The following is a 23,061-nucleotide window of genomic DNA, read 5'->3' as shown; positions in this document are numbered from 1 at the left end:
GTGTTGCCCTGAACATAATTAGGTTAATGTTCCATGTTTGTAGGACAACTGCTTGCACCTTTTAGTAGGTCTGCTGCTAGGTTTCAGTGTCTTGTTATTCCTGACAACTTCCATTAGCGATCTCTGCAGTCAGATTCCCATTCTGTGTATCAAATATTCCCATTCTGTGTATTAAACAGATAACATTCAGTAATGTGACAGAGTGGAATTTATTTATGTCATTATAAAGCTAGCACATTTTAAAGAAAATGTAGCTGTGAAATCTGCATGTTCTTATAAAACAGTTCATATGTGCCATGTAGTTTTAATTTCCCAACTCCAGAACTACTGTTCTGGAACTTCATCCCTTCATAAAGTTGAAGCCAATGCTCACTGGAATTAAGTATCATATGCATAAGAGCTGTCTAAGCTTGCCTCTTCGGGCTGGTAGACCTCTTCTGTTCAGCTCTAGGCTTTCCTGCAGTAGCTGCCAGCCTTGCTTTTTAGGGTTTGATATTATTCTTTCTGTTTGGACAAAATCTTCTCTGAGGGCTAACCTAAAGTCATCAAACTCAGTTCATTTGGGATTAATTACATGAAATTAATTGTAGCATACTGTTATTCTGACCTTCACCCCTTTTATCGCATTTCATCTCTCTGAAATTATTCCATCATATCTTTTCATGCATTCTTTAATCCCTCTCTTCTCATATTGAGAAGGAATAACCTTTTCTGCATAAAATGTACGTAGCAATAGATGCAGCTGTTGCATTCTCTTAGCCAGTGGTCAAGACGAAAGTTTATCAGGTTCCAAATTAACGGACAAAAATCAAGTATCAAACAATCTGGTATCAGCCTGCAGGTAAAGCTTGGCAACATTCTGTATTCTCATTGTATCTGCAGATGAGTGGACCGCCCCAAGGCAACGGAGCTGTACTTTTGTAAATACTCCATTACCATGTATTAATAAAGCCATTCATCACATTCAAGAGTTGGAAGTAAAGATGGGGAAATACTTTCAACAGGTACATTTATGGTTGAAAATGGCCAAGTGCTTTTTATATCAAGTATATTTTAAAATAAGATTACTATGGTGATTTTCTCTCCTTTATCGTAAGCAGTGTTTTTTCCTAGACAGTACTTAACAATTCCTTGATTAAATTTTTGTTTCTCTCTTATTGAGAGCCATGAATTTGAAAATGTAATGGTCCTTTTTCTAGCAATATATGATGTTTTCATAGCCTATATAGATTTTGTGAATAGAGACAAGAATAAAGGGAAGCTGAAAATGGGTAGTTAGATGAAGAAAGAATGCAATACATTTTGTTGTAAAGTACAGTAAAATCTTCCCACTAGCTTCCTTGAGAATGTAGTTAGTATTATTTAAATAATTCACATTGGAGCATTTTCCAAATATTTAATAAGTTTTGTGTATGTCTACACTGCAGTAAGAAGATTTGGTCACTACTGTTGCAGATAAGTTAAATTTAAATAATTTAGCTCCTGTATTGACTGTGTTGTAATCACAGACGTACACCAGGAAGACTAGCTCTCTTTAGTTTCCTATGTTGTTAAATACTCTGCAGTGAGATTTCTGTAACTACAGCATAGGTACTAGAGGAATCCAAATTGCATAAGCTATAATAATATCTGGATATACAATATAGACATAGACAAGGAATTTCGTATTGCCTCATTCACTTTTAGTTAAAATAATGTGAGAATAGTGATATTATTTGTGTGATAATTTTATCATTAATATGCGTGAATTAAATGGATAAACACTGATCCGTCCAGATGTTCATTCATTTTAATTTATATGCAGCCTCGTGTGTATTTTCCACTTCTCTTCAAAGTTTGTGTAACAACGTAACAGAGATTAAAAATAATTTGCAGCCTCTAGACAGTGATGTTGTTACAACTGTGATTTAAGATGAGAACAGACAAGGGGTTTCTGTAGTTAGTCTATGAATACTTTTAAAAATCAAAACTAGGCTTATATACTGAAATGAATATACTCCTACAAACACAGGGAGCCTTGGATGTTACATATTTGCACATTAATTTATTTTCATTTCTACTAGTATATTAAATATCATCAGTAATGTGTCCAGTTGACATGGAAAACCTCATATGCATATTGTTATATTCTTACTCTGAAAAGCAGGATTGACAGTATGTGAGGTGCTTCGGGGACCGGTTTATCATTCCTTCCAATTCTTGAACTGTTTGGAAACTGGGAATGATTTGGCTGTGTGGTAATTGTAGTGATAGGTTTTTGTAACAGTCTAATGATGGCAGGTGATAAAGTTTCTGGGCCCCAAAAATTTGCCTGGTAGCTTTTAGTTCACTGTTCTGGACATAAATAAATCTAATGAAGAAAAAGCATACGGAGTTCAGACAGAAACTGTCCAATGGTTTTGAGATTAAATTAAAGAGATTAAGAGTGGCAATATAATTAATAGGGTAAAAGGATTTTAAAAAAGCATTACAAAACTGAGTAATACGTAACATGTATGTACAAAGAGTGGGTTTCATTACTAGCTGTTTGGAGATCCTTACACAGTTTATCAGAATTCAAAAGCTTTGTAATTATTTTAAGATATTCAGAAACATATATCTGTATGTACTAAATCCTTTTACAGTACAAAGTTCAGTAGCCTTTTTATTAGGAAACGGAAAAAGTATGTATCATCTGAGATGTATAATGGAATTTGTGTTTCATTTTGCAGTATGACCGTGTGTTTAAGGAGGAGAAAAAGCCATGGTAAGAATTATACATACAAAATCATACAAAATGTTGTATTTGTTTTAATGTCAGGTAGTCTTTTGATGAAAAATTAGTGTGACTATGATATCTTCTCTGTGAACTTTGAAGTTTACCAAGTTCTTCTCTTGTGCAGAACACAACTAAAATAAGCATTCACAGTGACTACAGGAGCTTGTTACTTCAGGAGACCAGAAGTGTTCATGCAGTATTTCTTATATCTTCCCTATTCTATGTTTAATATTCAAAGATTCAAGGGGACCTTGGGTTTCAGGACCCACCTAAATGATAACTTTTGCTGTTAAGAGTAGTTCAGTTATTGATACTTCTGAAATTGTGCCTCATCTGAGGTACTTAAATACGGCTCAGTATTCTCATTTTAAGCTCTCAATGCTTTAAGTTACAAGATACCCAAAGCAAAGCTGACTATGTAATTTTAAATTGAATTATTCGTGATGTGAGCCGCTTTATGATGTAGTTCTCATTACAAAGATTAAAAAGAAGAGTTTGAAGAGGAGGCTGTATCTCATGCATTCAGCTTGTCCTGGCTGTTTTGCTCAACAAAGCCTTTATTTCTCTGTGTGTTTTCACTTTGTGTCAGATATGCCTATTGAGTCATTTTGTGTTTGCTTATTTATTCAACTCCACTGAACTTCTGCTTCTATATCTAATTTGAAATCTCTTCCATCACCAAGTCCCATTTTTCCTATCAAATGTCTTATTATTTTCCATTACTGGAATCTTCCCAGTACCTTAGATGCCTTTTCAGTTGATCGAAGGAGGCATCACTTCTACTTTTTTCTTCTTTTTTTTTTTGCTTCACAGAAACAGAACATTTCTGTGGATTGCTTTCAACTCCATACTTTCACATTGTGTGTGTATGTGTGGTGTTCCAGTTTGACTATAGATCTCATTTTGTCTTAGCTGCATATGCAGACCTGTATATGCTCTTTAATCTGCACAAGTGGACATATATGGGTAGTGGTTATCCTTCATCACCTTGTTCTCAACTCCAGTAGGCTAATGAGCCTCTTGAGGTCATCTGAGATCTCTGGTTTGTTTCTGTTCTTCTTTAATTATTTGGATTATTTCTTTCCCTCTCTCACTTGCGGGTTAGATTTATCCTGATCTCATTTTAACAAAGACCTCCTTTTTTTCTGCTTTTGAATCTCTCAAGATTTCAAAAGCTTTTCTGAAGCCATCATGTTTCTAAAAAATCTTCAACTGTTTTTCTTCATTGTTGACCCTGAAATATTACATCCCTTAAGCTGATAAAACTGAAACTAGTTCTGACTTGCAGTGGCAATGTATCTGTGTCTGAGTATGAAACTCAATGCTTCTGCTGCTGAGAAGAGTGTGCAAAGTATAGAATATATCGATCCTTTAAGTTCAGAACTTGGGCAGAGTAACAACTTTTCCACAACAGTTTCTTTGGGAAATCCTTGGGTGCAAGAACAGAGTTGATCTGTGTAAGTACAAGATGTTAAGGAATCTATTTCTTGTATTTCTGTAAATAAATATGAGAAAAATCATTTAAATGGGAGTTATACAAATAAGAATTATTTTGAATGACTTGCATTGTTTTTTAATAATTATTCGATATAACCCAGCGTTTAAATTGTAAGACTGAAGAAAGGCATTTCTGACTTATTGAAAGTAATATTTATCTAACAGTGTTACTTTGAATTCAGTCTAAAATTTTTTAGTGACAGTAAGTTTTATCCACAGGATAACAGAACAGGTCGGTGCTGAATCTAACGAAGATACCTGGTTATCATTACCAACTAGCTTGGATTTTCAAGAAACTAATGTATCTTGTGAAGGTAAAATGCTTTATAGTACTCAGTATAGTACTCAGTCTGAGTGGAAATAGTTACTTCCCCTCATTCAATATATGCTTTGCATTTAATAATGTTTGCTGGCTGCTTGATAGATCTTATGTAAGTGATGTGTGCATCCTTTGAAATCTATCAATGTATGATTTGCCAAGCTGAAAGACACATAGGTTTTAATTGTTAAATTAAGTGCCATGAAATCATCCTGTTTGCAAGATGATAATTTACATTTTTCTTTGTAGACTTATGCTGTATTTTAAGCCAGCAGAACAAGTTATTTTGTTTTTCGTTTAGTTTCAATAACATGTTTAACTGCATCACTGTTGCAGGGTTTTCGCAATACACTCCTGACACAAAGTGATGTTTCTTACAGTTGACATCTTTATTCAGATGAAATATTTTTGAATTGTTTTCAGTGTTCAAGGGACTCTGTGCAATTCACACTACAATCTTTTAAGTACTGCTAATCTGAGGTGATCCTGTCTACAATACATTTCATGATAAAGTTTTTGTTGATGGCAGCAAAGGCAAAATCCAGATTTTAAGTAGCTATTATTATTTTCAATGCTTACAGCTTTTAATCAAAATAATTTGGGGAGTTAATGATCACTGACTGTAGAATTCACATGGAAATGTCTTGAATTCTGTAGTTTATGCAGTTCTCTTTTTTTTATTGATCAGGTTAATGGATGATGACCTCAAAAATATTTTGCAGAAACAATTAGGGCATTTTTGATAGCCAGATTTTATAGAATAAAATGTTGATGACCCATTTATATCATGATGAAAAGCAGTGTTGTTTGCTGTTGTGATATTTCACTGAATATTCTTACAACTCTGAAGACTTTAGTGAAGTCATTGATACTTCCTGGGGAACACAAAATAAGTATTCTTAAAAAAAAAAAAGAGAGAGAGATTCAGAACTTGGGGTAATTACTTATTCAAGCAACAAGACGAAAAGGAAAGTTGTGTACTATATCTATTAGTACATTTTTGTTGTACTCTACATTGGAAATAAACTGGAGGAAACATGCAAGTTTTGTTTACAGCCAGTTATTGCTTGCCTGGACACATGTGAATAGGCTATCGTTATATTGAGGATGACTATAGAGTGTAAGTTTAAGCTATCATAAGAAATAATTAGAATGTATTATTAAAGAGCAACGTAACTAATTGTGCTTACTGTGATACATGCAGACAGGACAACTTCGTCTTCGGAATGAAGCTGGAATAAAGAGCCTATGATTAAGCTTTCATAAAAAAATAATTATTAATCTATTTTTAAAGACAGCAAGACATTAACCTTGAAGCAGGAAACAGAAGCTTTGCTACTGGAAGTTACTAAGCTAATTAAGCGATTGGAGGCTGATCGTATGGAGGCAGAAAAAGCTTTGGAGCGGGAGAGACAGCGAAGGAAAAAGCTTGGCATGGAAATTGATTGTATGTCACTTTGGAGGCTTCAGCACTTCCCTGCAGCCGTGCAAAAAGGTATCGCTATTGAAGCTAAGAATATTTGTTATTTTCAGTCAGTTCATTACCAAGGAAAATAATTGCAATATGAAAATAGTTGTGTTTAGTGTAACAGAACTGCAGCATTTACTCTTTTGAATTTGGTATGCTTGTATATATACTCATGGAAAAAAAAAGAAAAGAAAACAGAACATACTACGGAATAGTTTAGCATTGCTTGAGAAATAGCTTAAGAGTAGACAGTACACTTAAGATGATGAGAGATACTTTTGTTAGGGCAGGGAATGAGAAGTTTAAACAGAACTATAAAATAATGCAATTGTGCTGAACTGTAGAATAAACCATAAATTTAAATAAAATAAATGTGATAAACTTGAATAAAGTATTTACATGAATTATTGGATGTTACTGTTGATAGGATTCCTCAAAATCCCAGATTCTAAGGACATTTGGTATTACCTTCTGTGATTAGCTGGCACCTACACAATAGAATTAAAAAAGAAAAGGGGAAAAAAAAGCATCTACTTCGCAGCTGTTTGCTATTTGTCTTCTGACTCACAGGTCATAATGGGAAGTAGGTATCATCTGAACCTAGACTGAAAATCTGATGCCTGTGGGAAAACATGTAACTAGAGGAAAATGATAAGCATGCATGTATTAGCATTATCTCTTAGCACGTCATATGTCAAATGTCACTCATATTCATTGACAATCTTAGATTAGTGATCAGGGTGGTTTACTACTCTTTCCAAATTCTCACTTAACTATTACAGCTTTTGTGTCTGTGTTCTTGATAATGTAAAAATATAATATAAAAATAAAATGCTGACAACAGTCTTAAAATCACCTATTTTTAGCTGGGATCACCTATTCTTTTTAGGATTACCATGCCATTCTTTGCCCCTGAAACTTGTTTACTTGTCTTTCTACCTTTTCCGTTTCTTCTACATATGGTGAGTTCTGTTCTTTGGTCATATTTATTACTCTTTTTAAGTAGATACCCTGATAGCATAGAACCATTTTTTTTTCTTTCGCAGCATTAGTATAGGACTTGAGTATCAGAGTATTCTTAAGAATCTCACCCAGCTTTTTTATCTAATCACATAAGAGTTTGTAGAAAAAATAAAAGTCATTTTAATAATTTCGAGAGTCCTTATTGGAGTTGCAGTTCCTGAACAATTTAAACCTTTTAGCAATAAAGAGGCATTTGCTGGACTATTCCATAGTTAGGAATCACCTAAGATACACCCAAAGCATGTTTTTCTCCTGTATGCCTTGTCAAATAGATATTTGTCACCATATAAGATGTTAAGAGAAACAAATGCCTTTCATCTTGGTGTTTAAAGAAACAAAACATGACAACAAATAGCATATAATTAACAGTGCAGGCCACCAGAGCCTTGATTACAAATTTTAATGAATTCTAATGAGAGTGAGTATTGAGGACAGCTTTGAAGGATGAGAAATAAACTTAACTACATGGTACTCCAGAATAGACAAGCAGGAAAAAGAAAATTGTCTTTCAAACCACAGAACAACTTCTGTGAAAAATAATTGCACTTCTGCCTTGACACTTAGAGTTTCAGACGTGTGTGGCCACAAGCACCAATTTCTGGTTAGTGTAAGACTTGATGATTTAAACAAAATGAAAACTAGAGGACATGCTTAATGTTGTCAAAGTGAAGGGGTTTTCTATGAGAGAAGAACATAAGTTCCAAAGGTGACAAGAGTCAATTTAATGAAGAATCTAACATAAATAATTTTCTACTCCATTTAGAATAATCTTTTAATAACAGGTATACTGATAATAGAGCAGTCAACAGATGTAAAGAAAAGAATAACCATGCACAACATCAAACTTACAGGCTTCTTCTACAATGAGACACCATAATGTTTCAAGATACCATGCTTGTTTATTGTCAGTGAGTAAAGGGTGTCTTGGTGGCTGGCAAAGTGGTCTTGCAAGTATCTTTGTTTCTGATTTTTAGCCCCTTTTCTCAGTTCCTTTACGTTTCCAACACATCATGATATATGAAGATAATGCATGGCTCTCTGAAGTCTCTCAGTCAACAGCTATAAATCTTCAATTCCTTTTCACAAAAGTGCTCCATGTTATCCTGTAGCTTCTGTGGGAGTAGTTCATTATTTTTCTATCCAGATGTCTAACAAAATATATCACAGCAGCAGACAATAATCAGGACCCTAAAATACAGGAATCAAGACTCTTTCTGTATTAATGCTGATTATGGGCTGGGAATGGGCTGGGAAATTATCCATTTTTTCATAATGAAAACAGTTGAGTTCTAAAGAAATCTAGGTTCTTGAAGTCAGAGATGCAGTGGTCAATGTGTCTTCACTTAAACAGTTTTCATATGATTGGTAGCCATCACAGCTCTGGAATGTCATCTTCTCCTTGTGGTCTACAGTATTTTTCTTAGACTGAGAGCAGTGGAGCAGTATTTATAGCTATTCCCAGAAAAAGGCCTCAGAGAATGTCAGTTGGATCTTCTCAGTTGTGTTTCTGACCACTTTTTACAGTCTAGTTTTGGTATGTTGTAGAAGAGGGAAAATATAGGCTCAGAACTATCATGATATCCCATTACATCTGTTTGTTACTATTCTGCTGAACTAAAATTGGAGATTGTGGGAAGTCAGTTAATATTCCCAGACACTGATTTGCAAAGCATAGCCGTGGTTTGTCTATAATTTTACTGTAGTTTTTAGAATTGTACTGGATGCCAAAAGAGACACAAAGATTAAGATGAAAAGAAGTGGCATAATTTGTAATAGTGAATTCCTGGATGTGAAATCACAGTCAATACTGTGGTATGTATTCTGGTGCTCATCATCCTGAGAGTTTGACTAGTTCCTCACGGTCCAGGATATGGAGGATATGTATTTAGTTCCAAATACTTTTTTTTTTTTTCTCCTAGAAGGGCAAAATGTGAAAATGGGCACCTTCCTGAGAATCTATGAGAATAGTTTTTTGTTTTGTATTTATTTATTTGCTTATTAATTTATATATTTATTTTAGCCAATGCCTAACTTTTGAATTGGAAACAAGAAACTGCTGTTAAGGTGTTACTAAATTGCAGAGATTGTTACAGAATTTTGTCTGTTTGCTTTTTTGTTTTTAAAGCAGTAGTCTCTGAAGGGCAGTTTATAATGCCCGGAAAACAAAGGGAGAGGTTGAATAAAGGATCAAAATTAAAATTAATTCAAAGGGAGGTTAGAAACTGCTTTCAGGAGAAAATCCTGTGGCAACTGAAAGGTCAAATTTTCAGAAGCAAAAAGGCTGCAAGAAGGTTAATAATAGAGCTTTGTTCTCCAGCACAGTAATATGAGCTGCAGAGCTATTCCTTTCCAAGTCAACAGTTTTGGGGGGTTCTATACAAACCTATTATTTTTGCTTTACTGTTTTGCATTTTCTATAAATATCAAAAGTTTGGAATAGTAGAATAATGATTTTTAAGTGCTGATAGTGTATGCAGTGATACAGTGTATTTATTAAAAAAAAAAAACAACCACATTGATAAAACAGCAGAAGTTAGATTGTGAAGACTAACCAACTCTCCTCCCTTGATTCATCAGTAGGCTGTGGCAGTATGATGTTGTGTCCTTGGAGTAAATTTGTCATTTTCAGGATTACAATAATTCACAGTATTATCTGTAAAACAAAAAATTATGGTAAAACAGAATTGAGGATAAAGGGAAAAGACCCCTGGGGATGTTATAATTATCCCTAATCTAACTATTACAAGCCCAGGAGATTCTTAATTAAGAGTTTGTATGACCCATTCAGAGTAGGCACGGAATCCTGTTATTTCTTCAGACTTCCCTTGATTTCCATTATTGCTGACTCCTGCTGCCTTTATGTCTTTTAGGACATTGAGGTAATTGCAGTGACACAATTCATCTTCAGAACTGACCTCTTCTGAAATATAATGAAAATTTAGCATAAAACACATTTTTTTTTCATTTTACTGTTAGGCATCTCTTAGTACGATATAGAAGAGCCACTTACTCATACAACGTCTCTTCAACTTTTAGTGGCAATGAGATAATAAATTTGTAAATTTGTGATTTATGTTTTGTTAACACAGCAAAATGTACCAGCTGTTAAGGAGCAGCACCAGATATTCCATAGTTACTTCTCAGAGCTAGAAAGCCTTTTCTTCTCAGTGAAATGTTCTTATCTCTCTCAGATTTATAGCAAGGGCTTACTTCTGTTTAGAATTTTTTTTTCTCTTAACTGTTAATCTTTATCAGTGTTAAACATCAGCTGCTGCAGCACTGTGAGGAGACGGTCTGTAATAAGGCTTTTTTTCTGAGCAAGATGAAATATATGCTGTCATTCAGCAACCAATGATCTAGTTACATATTTTCTTGTGAGGGCCCTCAGGAAATTTGTACCAGTGTAGGAGAAGTAAATGCAATGAAGTGAATTAAGACTGACACATTTCTGCATGGCAGTGTGAATATGTTCTTCTTGACGGCTTTGAATATTTATCTGTAGTCTTGATTTTTTTGAAGCCCCATTTAGTTCAGAAAGCGTTCCTGAACTGAAAACAGTTGTCATATTATGGGGATCTGGGATATATACTTGTCCTATTCTTCCTCTGCATCCACATACGTCCATTGCTGGTAACTGGGAAGCTTAGTACAGCTCTTTTTGTGTGGTAACAGCCTCTCAAGATGTGCCTTAAGGCTCAGTGTTTTAGTTTCCTTCATAAAAACAAAGCCACCACTCACTCTGAAAGTTTACTTGAATGATGTAGTTAGATTATTGAGTTTCATATCAGTTCCTCTGCTAATGCACTATTTGGTGATGTCTTTTGTAACCAGTGTCCTCTTTTGGCCTTTACAGTAGTTTACAGCAAAATTTTGCAAGTCTTATACTTAGTATTGTAACTGTGTATTTCCTAATCTCACTAAGCATCCATGGTGTCACTCAAATACACATTTTTGTTATGCTAATTATCTTTTTAACAGAATATGAAACATGCGCTCGAGATACCTTAGAGCTACAATGGCATTTTGATAGCAAAAGCCGTCAGCTGCGACAGGTACAAAACCAAATACTTAAGATAGAAGCAGTCAACAGAAAGATTCAGGAGGATGTAGACTTCATGAAGAAACACAGCCCTCTGCTGGAAGAAAAGTTGAATCTGGAGGGTGAAGCTGTGAAGGATGTGTTACTGGCTTATGAAAAGGTGAATATGAATCATACAAAACAAAAAGACAAAGGTGCATACCCTTTTAGAGCGGCAATATTTTGGCGTCACCAGTCTGTTTTAAATGTTGTACACAAAGACTGTGAACTCTGTGCCTCAGTACAGACGGAATCCAGAGAGCATAATGCTGTGGGCCTTTAATAAATGTCTCATAAGCTCGTGCGGAATGTAATTCTAAATTTGTAAGCTCATCCTTGTGTTTGGGTTCCTCTTTTTTTTCTTTTTTGCAGAAAAGGTAGATGGCATGTATCTGATGTTTGCGTAGATTCTTGATTGTTTTCAGATTTCTCACAGACATCAAGGTTTGTTCCACAATGTGGAAAAGTTAGAAGTTGTCAAAGAACCTAAAATTGAATTATTTTCAAGTGCTGGTGTCTTTTTCCCCCCCCTGACTTATTGGTAATAACATTGATAATAAATCCTTAATGTGGATAGTTGCAGACTGAACAATCAAAGTGCAGCAAAGTTGTAGGTAGTTTAAAATTGGTATAAAAAAAAGGAGGGGTACTGTGTAGCCTCATGTTCAGATTTTAATACTGATTATTTTCTATATATTTTTTATAGTTACTTTTAATAGCAAATCTAGAGATGAATCTATTTCAAGATGCTGCATTTACATTCTGAAAATGATTTTACACTTCTGGGTGATTCTTAAAAATTTATTTTAAAAATTGCTTTATTTTTAAATTCTCACATATTGAGGTGTCAACAGTCATGTCAAAGTACTTCTACAATAAAAAAAGAGTTAATTAAATATTGTATCACATAGATAATATGAGAATTGTTATAAAGTGGCATCCTTCCTATTCATTTCCCTTTCTTCGTTAAATATGAATGGGACACAATCATTACACTGTGTGTGAATGACAGCTTGCAAATTCCTTTCTTCTGTATTTTTGGAAACAATTCTCTGCGCACCAAAACTTGCATATGGTTCTGACTATGAAACAGCTGGTAGTTCGATCACTGATATATTTTTAAGATACCAGCTTATTAAAAATCAGTTTGGTTTTTTCGATTTTCATTTTGTATCCTTTTTTTCTTGTTAATTTCTTAGAATAAATTGTATGCAGTCAAAAATTTAACATGCTCTAAAATACAGATCAGGAAACAGACCTTTTTTTTTTCCAAAGACTGTATAAAATTAATACTTTTTCAGTGTTTTTCATTTTTTTCTTTTCCAAAAAGAGACACCACATATCTTAAGAAGACAGATTTTGTGTTCATGTAATTCATTTATATATTTCATTTCAACAAAACTTCTAATTAATTGCGTTCTAATTTACATGCTGTTCATCGCTCCTTTTATCTTGTTTTTTTTTTCTCCTGTGGCCTTAGAAAAGCAGCTCATAGTGAGTTTTCTTTACAGTTGAAATAGTTACTGAATTTTGAATCTCTGGCTTTTAAAATTCAGAAAACTAGCATTCACAGATTTTGTATCACGTTTTTTTGTTGACATCTGTAATATTTTCCAAAGCCGAGACAATAGGTATGTGTATAGCTCTAAGTCGAGAGGAATTGAATGACCCAATACTACTGATACCAGTGAAGATTTTGTTTGTTGTCTGCATTATCTCAGGCCCCTGTTTTACACAGGTGACTGCAGGGTTTGCATATGCTTTAGGTTTATTTAAGTAATGATTCTTTTAGGCTACTGACAGAAACCTCTGTGACTTCTTTCAACTTATTTCTTTCTTTCTGCTCCAGAGGTCACTATCTTCCCGTGGAAGTAGCCACTTTCCACAATAACTTCTATGTTTTGCAACAGAATGAATGGCCTCTTCATAACACTTCCAAACATCATGCGATTTTACAACATCCTGTTGTCTTTTGCTAGGGTATATATTGCAGACCATGCAGAATTTGTTGTTATGGCATCACAAAATACAGCTTCAAATTTCAACTTCAATTTTAAAATTGCAATGAGTCAAATAAATCCTTTTTTTTAAAGTTATTATTATGGACATTGTGTGTAATTCTTATGTAGCATATTTCAGAAAACTTGTTTTATTTGCTTAGGCATCAAAAATGTATTGTGATGTTCATTCTGAGCTCATGGAAATTCAAAAGACAATGAAAAGAATAGATGAAGAAGCTAAAAAGAAGATAAAATCTATGTATGAGAAAATTAAATGCGCTGAGATGCTACTGAGTCAATACAAGTAAGAGCTATTCAAAACGGTGTTACACTTCTGTTAGTTTTTAATAGTGACAGTGAAACTATAGAAAATTTGCATTTAGAAAACGTTTTAAATTCTGTTTTTTATAAAACTGAATCATTATACCTAAAATATGCTTTTCATAGAATCATGGAATCCGTAGAGTGGGAAGCAAACTTTAAAGCTCATCTAGTCCAATTCCCATGCAATGAACAGGGTCTTGCACAGCTAGATCAGGTTGCCCAGGGCTGCTTGATCCAGCTTCACCTTGAAAGTCTCCAGAGATGGGACATCAACCACATTGCTAGGCAACCTGTTCCAGTGCCTCACTACCCTCACTGTAAGAGACTTTTTACTTTGTTTGTCTTAGTTTGCATTAGCAAAATAAGGAAGGGATGAGGTCCAAAAATATACCCAAATGTAATGTTCCGTGGATCAGCTCCTGAAGTGTTGTTTTTTTTTACCTTATTTTACTTTAGAATTTTTATTCCTTATAACAGAACTAGATGGATAACTGGGTGATTGTCTTTGTGCTTCTAAACATGACTGTGAACTACAGTGACTAGTCTTCATGCAAGCACAGATGTAAAATATGTAAGAGCTGTTACTTTTACTCAGTGAAAATCTCTTTGCCAAACACAATTCTCATGTGCATATATCTAGGAATTTACGTGTCAGCCCTGCTTTTTTGAGAAGACATCATACTCCAGAAAATTGTTACTAGAAAAAGCAAACTTTGTGATTTTCTATGTTCACAGGCTATCAGCAGCCTACCTGACTTTCTAAAAAGACAGAAAATAAGCAGTTACGAATAGTTTGTACACAAGCTCATTATAGTTCCTGTATTCTGGCAGTGAAATACCATTTGTCTACCAGCCTTGTCTACCATGAAGCTCAACGTCAAATCCTCCGATAACTCAGTTGTAAGAGTTTCGGGTACTGCTAGTGACCTTTTCATTTGATGTTCCAATTAGGAAGAATTGAAATATTTTTAAACCTGTATTTGTAGTGATACACAATAGAATAAAGCAAGACACACAGTAGAATTTGAGAATAAAGTATTTTGGTGCCCTCTGTGAAGGAACACACTCTCAGAAGGAAAAAAGGGCATAACTGCTGTAACTGATTTCTGCTGGGTTTAGATTTTCTGTATGGACAGAAATGCAGCACGTGTGTTTTCTTTTTCACCTAGTTAAGGCATTTCCTATTTGTACCACATGACAAAGATGTAGACTCTTGTGCATCTTGCAAGCATTTCTGTTTGTGTGAATGTAAGCTAAACTAAAAATGCTAAGGAATATCAGCATTTACAAGAAAAAAATAAGACTCTTTTTTTTCCACCCCTCAGTGAGGAAATTAACGGTCAAGTCTATGTTTTTCCTGCCATTTGATAGGGTTGTAATTAAAGTCATACATATATTGCGGAAGTAGATTCTTCAGTTGCTGTCTGAGGAAGATCACAGTAATGTGGTGTTTATAGGTGTGAGAAAGGCAGATTTGTGATGGTACCGACTTGAAAGGCTGCTCTACAGTTGATACCCTTTTTTGTATGTTGAGTACCATCAGAGAGAGAACTGAAAATAGAGGGGGAGGAGTACATCCCACAGCTCAGTCTGTTGTTTTTGCACGTATTCCCTGTGGCTGATAATACCATGCTTTTCCATGGGATTGTTCTCAGAAAAGTTGTAGCTGATATGCAGTATGCCTGTTACATGTCTGTCATCAGAATAATTCCAAGTGTCATTTATATGTTTCTATTGTGAGTAGTGGGACATAAGAGAGTACAGACATTTGAAGTGTTAGGTTTCATGCTCATGATATATATATTCTGTGACCTTTGGCTCTTGAATTACTAACTGAAGTTATTTTCTTCGTCAAAGAAAAATAATGGACAAACATCAGCAGTCATTGTAAAATTTTAGCCTGATATCCCTCTATTTCTTTTGCCTTTCACAAAAACCATGCTCTTACACAGCTGTAACAAAAGACTTGTGCACAGCCTATAATGAGGCCTAACAGTGTCTTGTAGGAGTGTTTTCCTGCCTTTTGTTATGCTACCTCTGTCTGTATTTATGGGTGGTATTTCTTCTGATAATTCGATGTCTGCTGATACGTCTGCTAGTCAGAGTAGAAGTAAGGTCTTTAGCTCCTCCTTTGACTTTGCCTGCTCTCTGCACGTTCATTTTTACATGAAGAGTTGGTATCTTACTTGTGTAATGGCACCAAAGATAACAGTTACAAGGTGACACAAAAAAAAAATATTTACTAATGGCATTTGTCCATAAAATGACAGTGAACTAGATTGATTAAATGAAGATAGCTCCGAACTAGATTTAGCCACTTTTGTAGGAAAAAAAAGTGGATTCTTGTTTTTTAACAAAAGTCTTCTATTCAGCTACACTAATGCCTGTTCAGAAGTCCAATTAGAAGCTGCAGTGTTGGCAGACGTTTTTTGTACAAGTGAATGGGTAGCCTGAGTAGTTTTGATTTCTGGCTGAAATTGTATGAACCTGCCAGGTTGGGTGTTTTGAAATTCTCTCATGCATACCTGCTGAAGAAACGTAGTAGAGAATCAAAATAAATCTTTACTAATTCAGATCTGCTTTACATTTTCCTTTATGGAGAGGGACTACCTTGGAATATTTCCAGATTGATGGATTCACTTCGTGTGTATTTCTATTAGGAATGAGTTAAAGCATTCTGAATTTATTTGGACCGAATACTGTATGAAGTTAAAAGAAACAGAGGAGAAGATTATAAAGGATGAAAAACACCTTGAGGAGTTAGTGAAGCAAAAAGCAGAAATCCAGGAAGATGCAAAATGTTGGAACAGCAAAGTGAGTCTTGAATATTTATAAACAAGCAAGTAAATGAGTATCTTTTATTGAAAAGTACACAAATGCCTGAATATTTTTGTATGTTTAAAAGTTATGGTCGTCTATAATAGTAAAAATACAAGTTCTGATTTAAAATTAAAAGGTGGTAGAACTGTACAGAACTCTCCTGTTCATTCTTATACTGAACTATTAATGTTCATCTTTATTTATTAAATTTATCAGTCATCTTACATTGCTTTGAGTGACCTATGTATTTTTAGTTGTATGGATATCTACCTAATATTGCTAATCCTCCTAAGTCACCTTAAGCGTACATTTAACAGTACAACATGAATCTCCACTTGAATTAGTCAGTTTTTTTGTCTTGAGGTGACATATGAAGCCGTCCCCTACAGCATGCAGAGTAATAACTTGCTTTTCTTAAAATTTCCCTATTTTCTCCAGTATTTGTCTGACATTCCTTTTGGAATCTTGCATTGTTATACGCAACAGTTTAAAATATGAAGTGGAGATTCTCGTGCAGTCTGACTGGGTGTTTTCAGTTAATTTCCTGCTTCATATGTGGAGCCATTAGGAAAAAAACAAAGAGGAGGAAGCAAGCTGAAAGCAAAGTTTAGGTGCCTCAAACAGGACTTAGATGCCCACAACAGAACTTGTCATATGTACATGTGTATGTGTGTATTTGTGCATATATATGTAAGTAATAATAGTAATAAAAGAAAATTTGGAGTCTCCCTCAAAAGCTGTTTGGACATAGTCTGTTACTCTGGTGGTCATCTTTCACAGTCATTGCTAGTCATGTCTTTCTAGAGTTCTGTTTATAACCTGTTTACAGACTTATCTTTTCTTTTTTTTTTGGCAATAAGCCTATTCAAAAGCTGTTTAGCCATCGTCCTGGGCAACCTGCTCTGGGTGGGCGGTAGCGAAATGCTAAATCACAGCCTGAACCAGTGATTAAGCACCTGGAGGGAAGACAAAGCCAGCCCAGGGGTGCTGAGGTGAATGCAATGCACCTGAGTGACCAGAAGGGGTGGAGCCAGGATCCATCCCTTCCAAGAGCTCATTTAAGGGTTGGCAGGGGAGACGAAGGTATCTTGATGGAGGTCCCTGCCTACCTGAGGCCTTCTGGAAGTAAGCAGGTTCTTTCCTTTGTTTCTGTGTCTACAGCTGCTGCATTTGAGCATATCCTCACTTGCTGCAGCCTAGGACCTTGCTGCTCTGCTGTCATTGCTGCACTTTCCATCGTGTTACAGGGGGCCAATCTATGTCCAAATATAGGCAGAGAGATACAGTCATGTTATCATAGAATGACTTGAGTTGGAAGGGATCCCAAGGATTAAGTTCCAACCCCTCTGCTGCAGGCAGGGCCATGAACCTCCAGATCTGGTACTAGACCAGGCTGCCCAGGGCCCCATCCAACCTGGCCTTGAACACCTCCAGGGATGGAGCATCCACAGCCTCTCTGGGCAGCCTGTTCCAGCACCTCAGCACTCTCTCTGTGAAGAACATCTCCCTGACATCCAATCTAAACCCTCCCTCCTTGAGCTTAAAACCATTCCCCCTTGTCCTGTCACTGTCTACCATTGTAAAAAGTCAATTCCCCTCCTGTTTATAATCCCCTTTTAAATACTGGAAGGCTGCAATGAGGTCTCCTCTGAACAAAGTGAACTTGGCATGTAAAGGTCTTATAAGTCTGTATTTATGATTTGACAACAGACACATTTGTACCTTACATCTCTTTTTGAAAACCACACAACCCATAAAAGATAAAGCAACAAATCTGTGTCATGCTCCAGACACAGCAATTAAGTCTGTTACTCTGGTGGTCATCTTTCACAGTCATTGCTAGTCATGTCTTTCTAGAGTTCTGTTTATAATTTATTTACAGACTTTTTTTTTTTTTTTTTGTAGTGAGCCTAGCCAGCTTAAATGTCAGACATGAAAAATGAATAAATTTAGGAGATGGTGGTCACTGCAAGCGTTTTTGTTTTTTTTTTTTCATTGTTGTTGATGATGCCTAACTTGTGTATTAAGAAGAATGAGCAAAGTAAGAAAAATGCTTTATTTTTGGCATCACCAGAAAAGTTACACTATAAGGGATTTCAGGATACCATCTAGAATACTTTTCACAATCTGGCAGCATTTCAAATCATTCTTGTCAAAATGTTTGCTCTAAAAATGTGAAAAAGAGAAAAACATTTCTGAATCATCCTTTTAAAGTATTAGCAATTGAAAAACCAAGACACTTTGCTCATAGTTAATTTGTGGGCTTTTTTTCCCTGTAAATGTAACCAATTTCTCTTTGTCTTTCCCACAATTCACTGAAATATAGCTGATTTCTGTCTTGTTTTAAGAGTATTTTACATATCAAAAGAGACTGCTTTTCAGTCTCCTTTTCCTAGATTACTAAAGGTGCTTCTCTTCAGCCTTTTTAAACAGAACGTTTTCTAATCCCTAACCATTCTTTCTCTGTGAACTCTCTCGGTTTGTTTATTTATTTATTTATGAGTTGGAATGGACCCTTAAAAGTCACCTATGGCTAGATCAGGTTCTTAGAGTCCTGTCAAACCTGAACTTGAGCATCTGGAACTAGGGTCCCTGAAGTGGGCGCACAACTTCAACTGAGACCTTCCTATGTCTTTGGCTTTCATGAAGTAATTATTCCTGATGCCTAGGACTATTTAATAGATATTTTTAACTAGATCTTTACATAATTATTTCCAATTTAATCAGTGAATCATTGTGACTGTCTGCCTTGTTTTACTGGTCTTTAACCAGTTATTTCCTGTTCTGAATTTGTGTATCATATACCTCCCAAGTGTAGCACTTAGTATTTGTTTACATTTAATTTAACCTTGTTGATTATATACCAGCTTCTAGTTTATCATATTCCAGTTAAACCCATATCTCCATGGAGATCGTATAGGTAAGCTCTGCCAGGATATCTATATTGCTTCAGCCTCTGCAGAATAATGAGAGGGGAATGAAGCAGAGCATCATTCGATTTCTGTATGAGTCTCTGTGTTAATTCAATAGAGATACTGGGATATTAAGGAAAATCTTAGAACTGAGAGGAATTAAAGGTATTCTGTTCACTTACACAACATATGTCATGTATGAATTAGCAGACTGTGAGAGTGTACTTACTGATAATGTAAAGTCTAAGGATTCACCTTGGATACACAACAATGGGAACGTGTATATGTATAGCATAGCACGAAATATCTCCAGTTACTGTTCAATACACTGCCTCTTAATTATAATTTAAAATACATTGTTTAATTTTTACAAAGAAATATAGGAGATATCTGTATTATTTAATTAAAATATATTTTAGGTAGAAGATTTGAATAATAACGTAACAGCACAAGCTGATGAGAACATAAAAATATCGGATGATTCTTCTGAATTAGTTAAAGCTATGGAAGAATTGGTAAGTTCTTTATTTTTTTATATAAGTAAAAATGTTTGCATACCTGCATCTTCTGTGTTGACCTGACTTATTCTGACTAATGCTAAAAGTATCTCAATGTTTTAATGATCCTTAGAAATCCACCAGGGAAACTGATCTACAAAATATAAAGCAAAAGCTTCTCAAGATCAATGAAGCACTGGACATTTTGAAACATGAAAATGAAGGACTCCAGGGAGAAAGTGAAGAGTTTTTGCAAAAACTTGGAAATTGGTAATGTTTGCAATACAAATATTGGAAGCAAGTGTTGTTTTATCACTGCAAGTATGCCTATAAAACAGAGGCATTGTTTTTATTTTAAGTTTTTCTGTAATACACCATTTCAATAACATCAGGTCGCTTCAGGCAGAAATTTATCATTGGCATTTTTTGACCTTCATTTGAAAGAAGCAAAATGAAAATTCTGCCAAAACCAGAATACATAGTTTGACAGAAGGAAGTTATGAATTTTCTGAAATTCTCTTTGCTAACATAAGCCTCGGTTCCAAAAACATTTTGGTAAATCTTCTATGGACTTTATTTGTATTTTTTTATTTATGATATTTACAAAATAGAATCTGAATATTGTGTGTCTCTGTTTTTCTTTGAATTCTTGTAAGACATTATGCAGACATTTTTTGTAGATCCTCAGTTTATTGACTCCAGAGAGCTGTACTTTAAACTATATTTTGCATAATGTTCCCAGTGCATTTAACAGCAAATAAAACAGATTTTCAGTTCTTTCTTCATTTAGACACCAGTATATCCTGGTTTTAGGTGCCCAACAAAAAGGAAGAGTGCTGTTTGTATGGACTTTTATTTGAGTAACACAGAAATTGAAAATCTTTGATCTTAGTGGGTTCTTGGCTGAATAAAATGTGTTTTAACTAAAGACTATAAATATTGTTATCTTGGGGGTTTTGCCATTAAGTGCCACATGAGAGGCAGGATGTTTGGTTATCCTCGAAACGTTTAAATGCTCTGATCTGCTACTCATCTCTTGCCTTATACTGGCAACATTTGGAGTGACAGATCTCTACTGTGATACTCTCAGCCTATGAGACAGATTTGATTGTTTCCTGGTTTTAGCTGAGTCAGTGCCAATTGCACACCAATGTATTGGTTGTTGCTGAATGATGGGAGCTGCTGCTGGGTTACACCACAACAGACTGATTTTTTTTTTTCTCACAGTGAAATGCCAATTTCTTTAAACTCCCCTGAATTTATGTGGTGGATGTCAGAGAAGTGAAAGTGTTCTTGTAGTTCAACCTTTACGTTTTCAATGAGAAAAAGAAAGCAGTGCAGGGGTGAAGTGTTTGCTTTACATGACCTTATTTCCTCAGTATAATCTTGGAAAGAAGCAAGTAGTTTTTATCTGAGCAACATTAGACCAGGCAAACACCGATGTGTCCCAACTGCAAAGAAAGCTAATGGCATCCTGGGCTATGCTGGGAGGAGTGTTACCAGCAGGTCAAGAGCAGTGATCCTTCCCTTCTGCTTAGCCATGATGAGGCCACACCTGGAGCACTGGATGTGTTCTGAGGCCCTCAGTAGAAGGGAGATGTGGATGTACAGGGGAGAGTCCAGCACAGGGCCATGAATGTGACAAAGTGCCTGGAGCACCTCTCCTGTGAGAAGAGGCTGAGACCTGGGGCTGTTCAGCATGGAGAAGTCTTGGGGTGACCTTAATGCGTGTAAATACATGATGGAAAGTTTAAAGAGCATGTAGCCAGACTCTTTTCTGTGGTGCCCAGTGCCAGGACAAGAGGCAATGGGCACAAACTGGAACGCAGGAGGTTCCGTCACAACACCAGGAGCACTTCTGTGCTGTGCAGGTGACGGAGCACTGGCACAGGCTGCCCCGAGGCTGTGTGTGGGGTATGCTCCTCAGAGACTTCCAGCAGCCACCTGGACGTGGGCCTGGGCCCCTGCTCTGGCATCCCTGACGTCAGGGATTGGGCCTAATGGACCCAAGAGGGCCCTGCCAGCCTCAGCCATTCTGGGATTCTATGATAAAGGTTAACAACATGAATGTATAGGTAAACAAAAAATGGCTGCATATAATTGTTTGATATAAATGAATGATCAGGGCTTACACTCATGAATGAAGTAAGTTTAAAGTTTTGGGGAAGAGCTTGATGTATTCAGCACCTGAAAAATGGATGATGAAATACTGCTTTTACTTTTGTTTTTCAAATATTTTAGCTTCACTTATGTAATATTGAGTTTTCCTTTTAGTAAGCAGACTTTTAAAAATATCTTATTTTAACAGTTCAAGAACAAAGGAAGCACATCAGTCAGAAATCAAAAATGTCAGCAAAAGCATACAGAAGTCTGAAGAGGAAATAGAAAGACTAAATGAAGAGCTATGTAAAGCTGAATTATCTTACAATGAAAAAAAAGCGAAGTATGAAGAAATCCAAGAAGAAATAACTGCAGAAAAGATCTCTTACAAGGTTGTAGTTTTTTATTTGAGTTAATTTCCAGTGTGGAAGAAAAAAACCACCTCTGCAGCAGAGAATTACTAGGCAGGCAACAAAATAATAAGCAAATAATCTAAGATTCCTATGTTTTACTATGTATTTTAAAACACTTGAAGACATGAAAAAAATAACAGTAAGCTCTGGAAGGGAAAATAAATTGGTTATTAAATGATCACAGGTAATGTCAGGCTAAAAACTGAAATTTATAAATATTGAAGCATACTAAAATTCTACTATTTATAGGTGATTCAACAGGAGTACTAACAAATAAGAATGAAATTATGTAACTGAGTGATTAGAAGAACTTGCAAATCAATACAGTTTTATTTGATAGCAAATGTAGACATTGTGCATGCGATACTGCATTAGAGTAATTATTCAATTGTCATTAGGGTGTAATTAGTTTCCTAGAATTGAAATTTAAATTCATTCCTATGTAGAGGTCTTGCCATGACTATATGAGAAGACTTTTTGGGGTTTTTTTGCTTGACATAATTCTTAATAAATAACATTGTACATATGCATTCAGAAATATGTAAAGGGAATAAAAAGAGGAATTTTCAGGAGTGTTTTTATACCAGGGAGATATAAATGGTGTTTTGTATATTTTTCATTAGTGTTCTTCTACTGTATTTGAAGTATAGATTGCCTGGAAGGAGGAATTTTAACATTTTATTTTCTGTAACAATTTTAAGATTTCCTAACTTTTAATCAGTAAAATTAAGAACATTCATAGTATCTTCTAGATTGTAGTATGCATTGACATGTTAGGCACTTCACATTTTTCCTGCATTCCTCTTTGCCTAACTGCTTCCCAAAGGTAAAAGTAAATCCAAGTACTAGATT

General features: G+C 35.3%; 1 protein-coding gene across 3 annotated transcripts in view; it reads left to right on the top strand.

Annotated features, from left to right (window-relative positions):
* The window catches only part of CCDC178 (coiled-coil domain containing 178), a 186,553-nt gene that overhangs the window by 31,419 nt on the left and 132,073 nt on the right, over nucleotides 1-23,061 (top strand). For all 3 annotated transcript variants that reach the window (XM_021386458.1, XM_021386457.1, XM_021386460.1), the window contains exons 3-12: nucleotides 883-1,004; nucleotides 2,712-2,746; nucleotides 4,475-4,569; nucleotides 5,869-6,069; nucleotides 11,044-11,264; nucleotides 13,305-13,447; nucleotides 16,128-16,281; nucleotides 19,619-19,714; nucleotides 19,830-19,966; nucleotides 22,005-22,188. In XM_021386458.1, coding sequence (XP_021242133.1) covers nucleotides 883-1,004; nucleotides 2,712-2,746; nucleotides 4,475-4,569; nucleotides 5,869-6,069; nucleotides 11,044-11,264; nucleotides 13,305-13,447; nucleotides 16,128-16,281; nucleotides 19,619-19,714; nucleotides 19,830-19,966; nucleotides 22,005-22,188 — 1,388 coding nt within the window. The remainder of the gene's footprint in view (nucleotides 1-882; nucleotides 1,005-2,711; nucleotides 2,747-4,474; nucleotides 4,570-5,868; nucleotides 6,070-11,043; nucleotides 11,265-13,304; nucleotides 13,448-16,127; nucleotides 16,282-19,618; nucleotides 19,715-19,829; nucleotides 19,967-22,004; nucleotides 22,189-23,061) is intronic.

The sequence above is a fragment of the Numida meleagris genome, chromosome 2, assembly GCF_002078875.1.
Source record: "Numida meleagris isolate 19003 breed g44 Domestic line chromosome 2, NumMel1.0, whole genome shotgun sequence".
In the NCBI taxonomy this organism is placed as follows: Eukaryota; Metazoa; Chordata; class Aves; order Galliformes; family Numididae; genus Numida; species Numida meleagris.
This window is presented reverse-complemented; position numbering and strand designations above follow the sequence as displayed.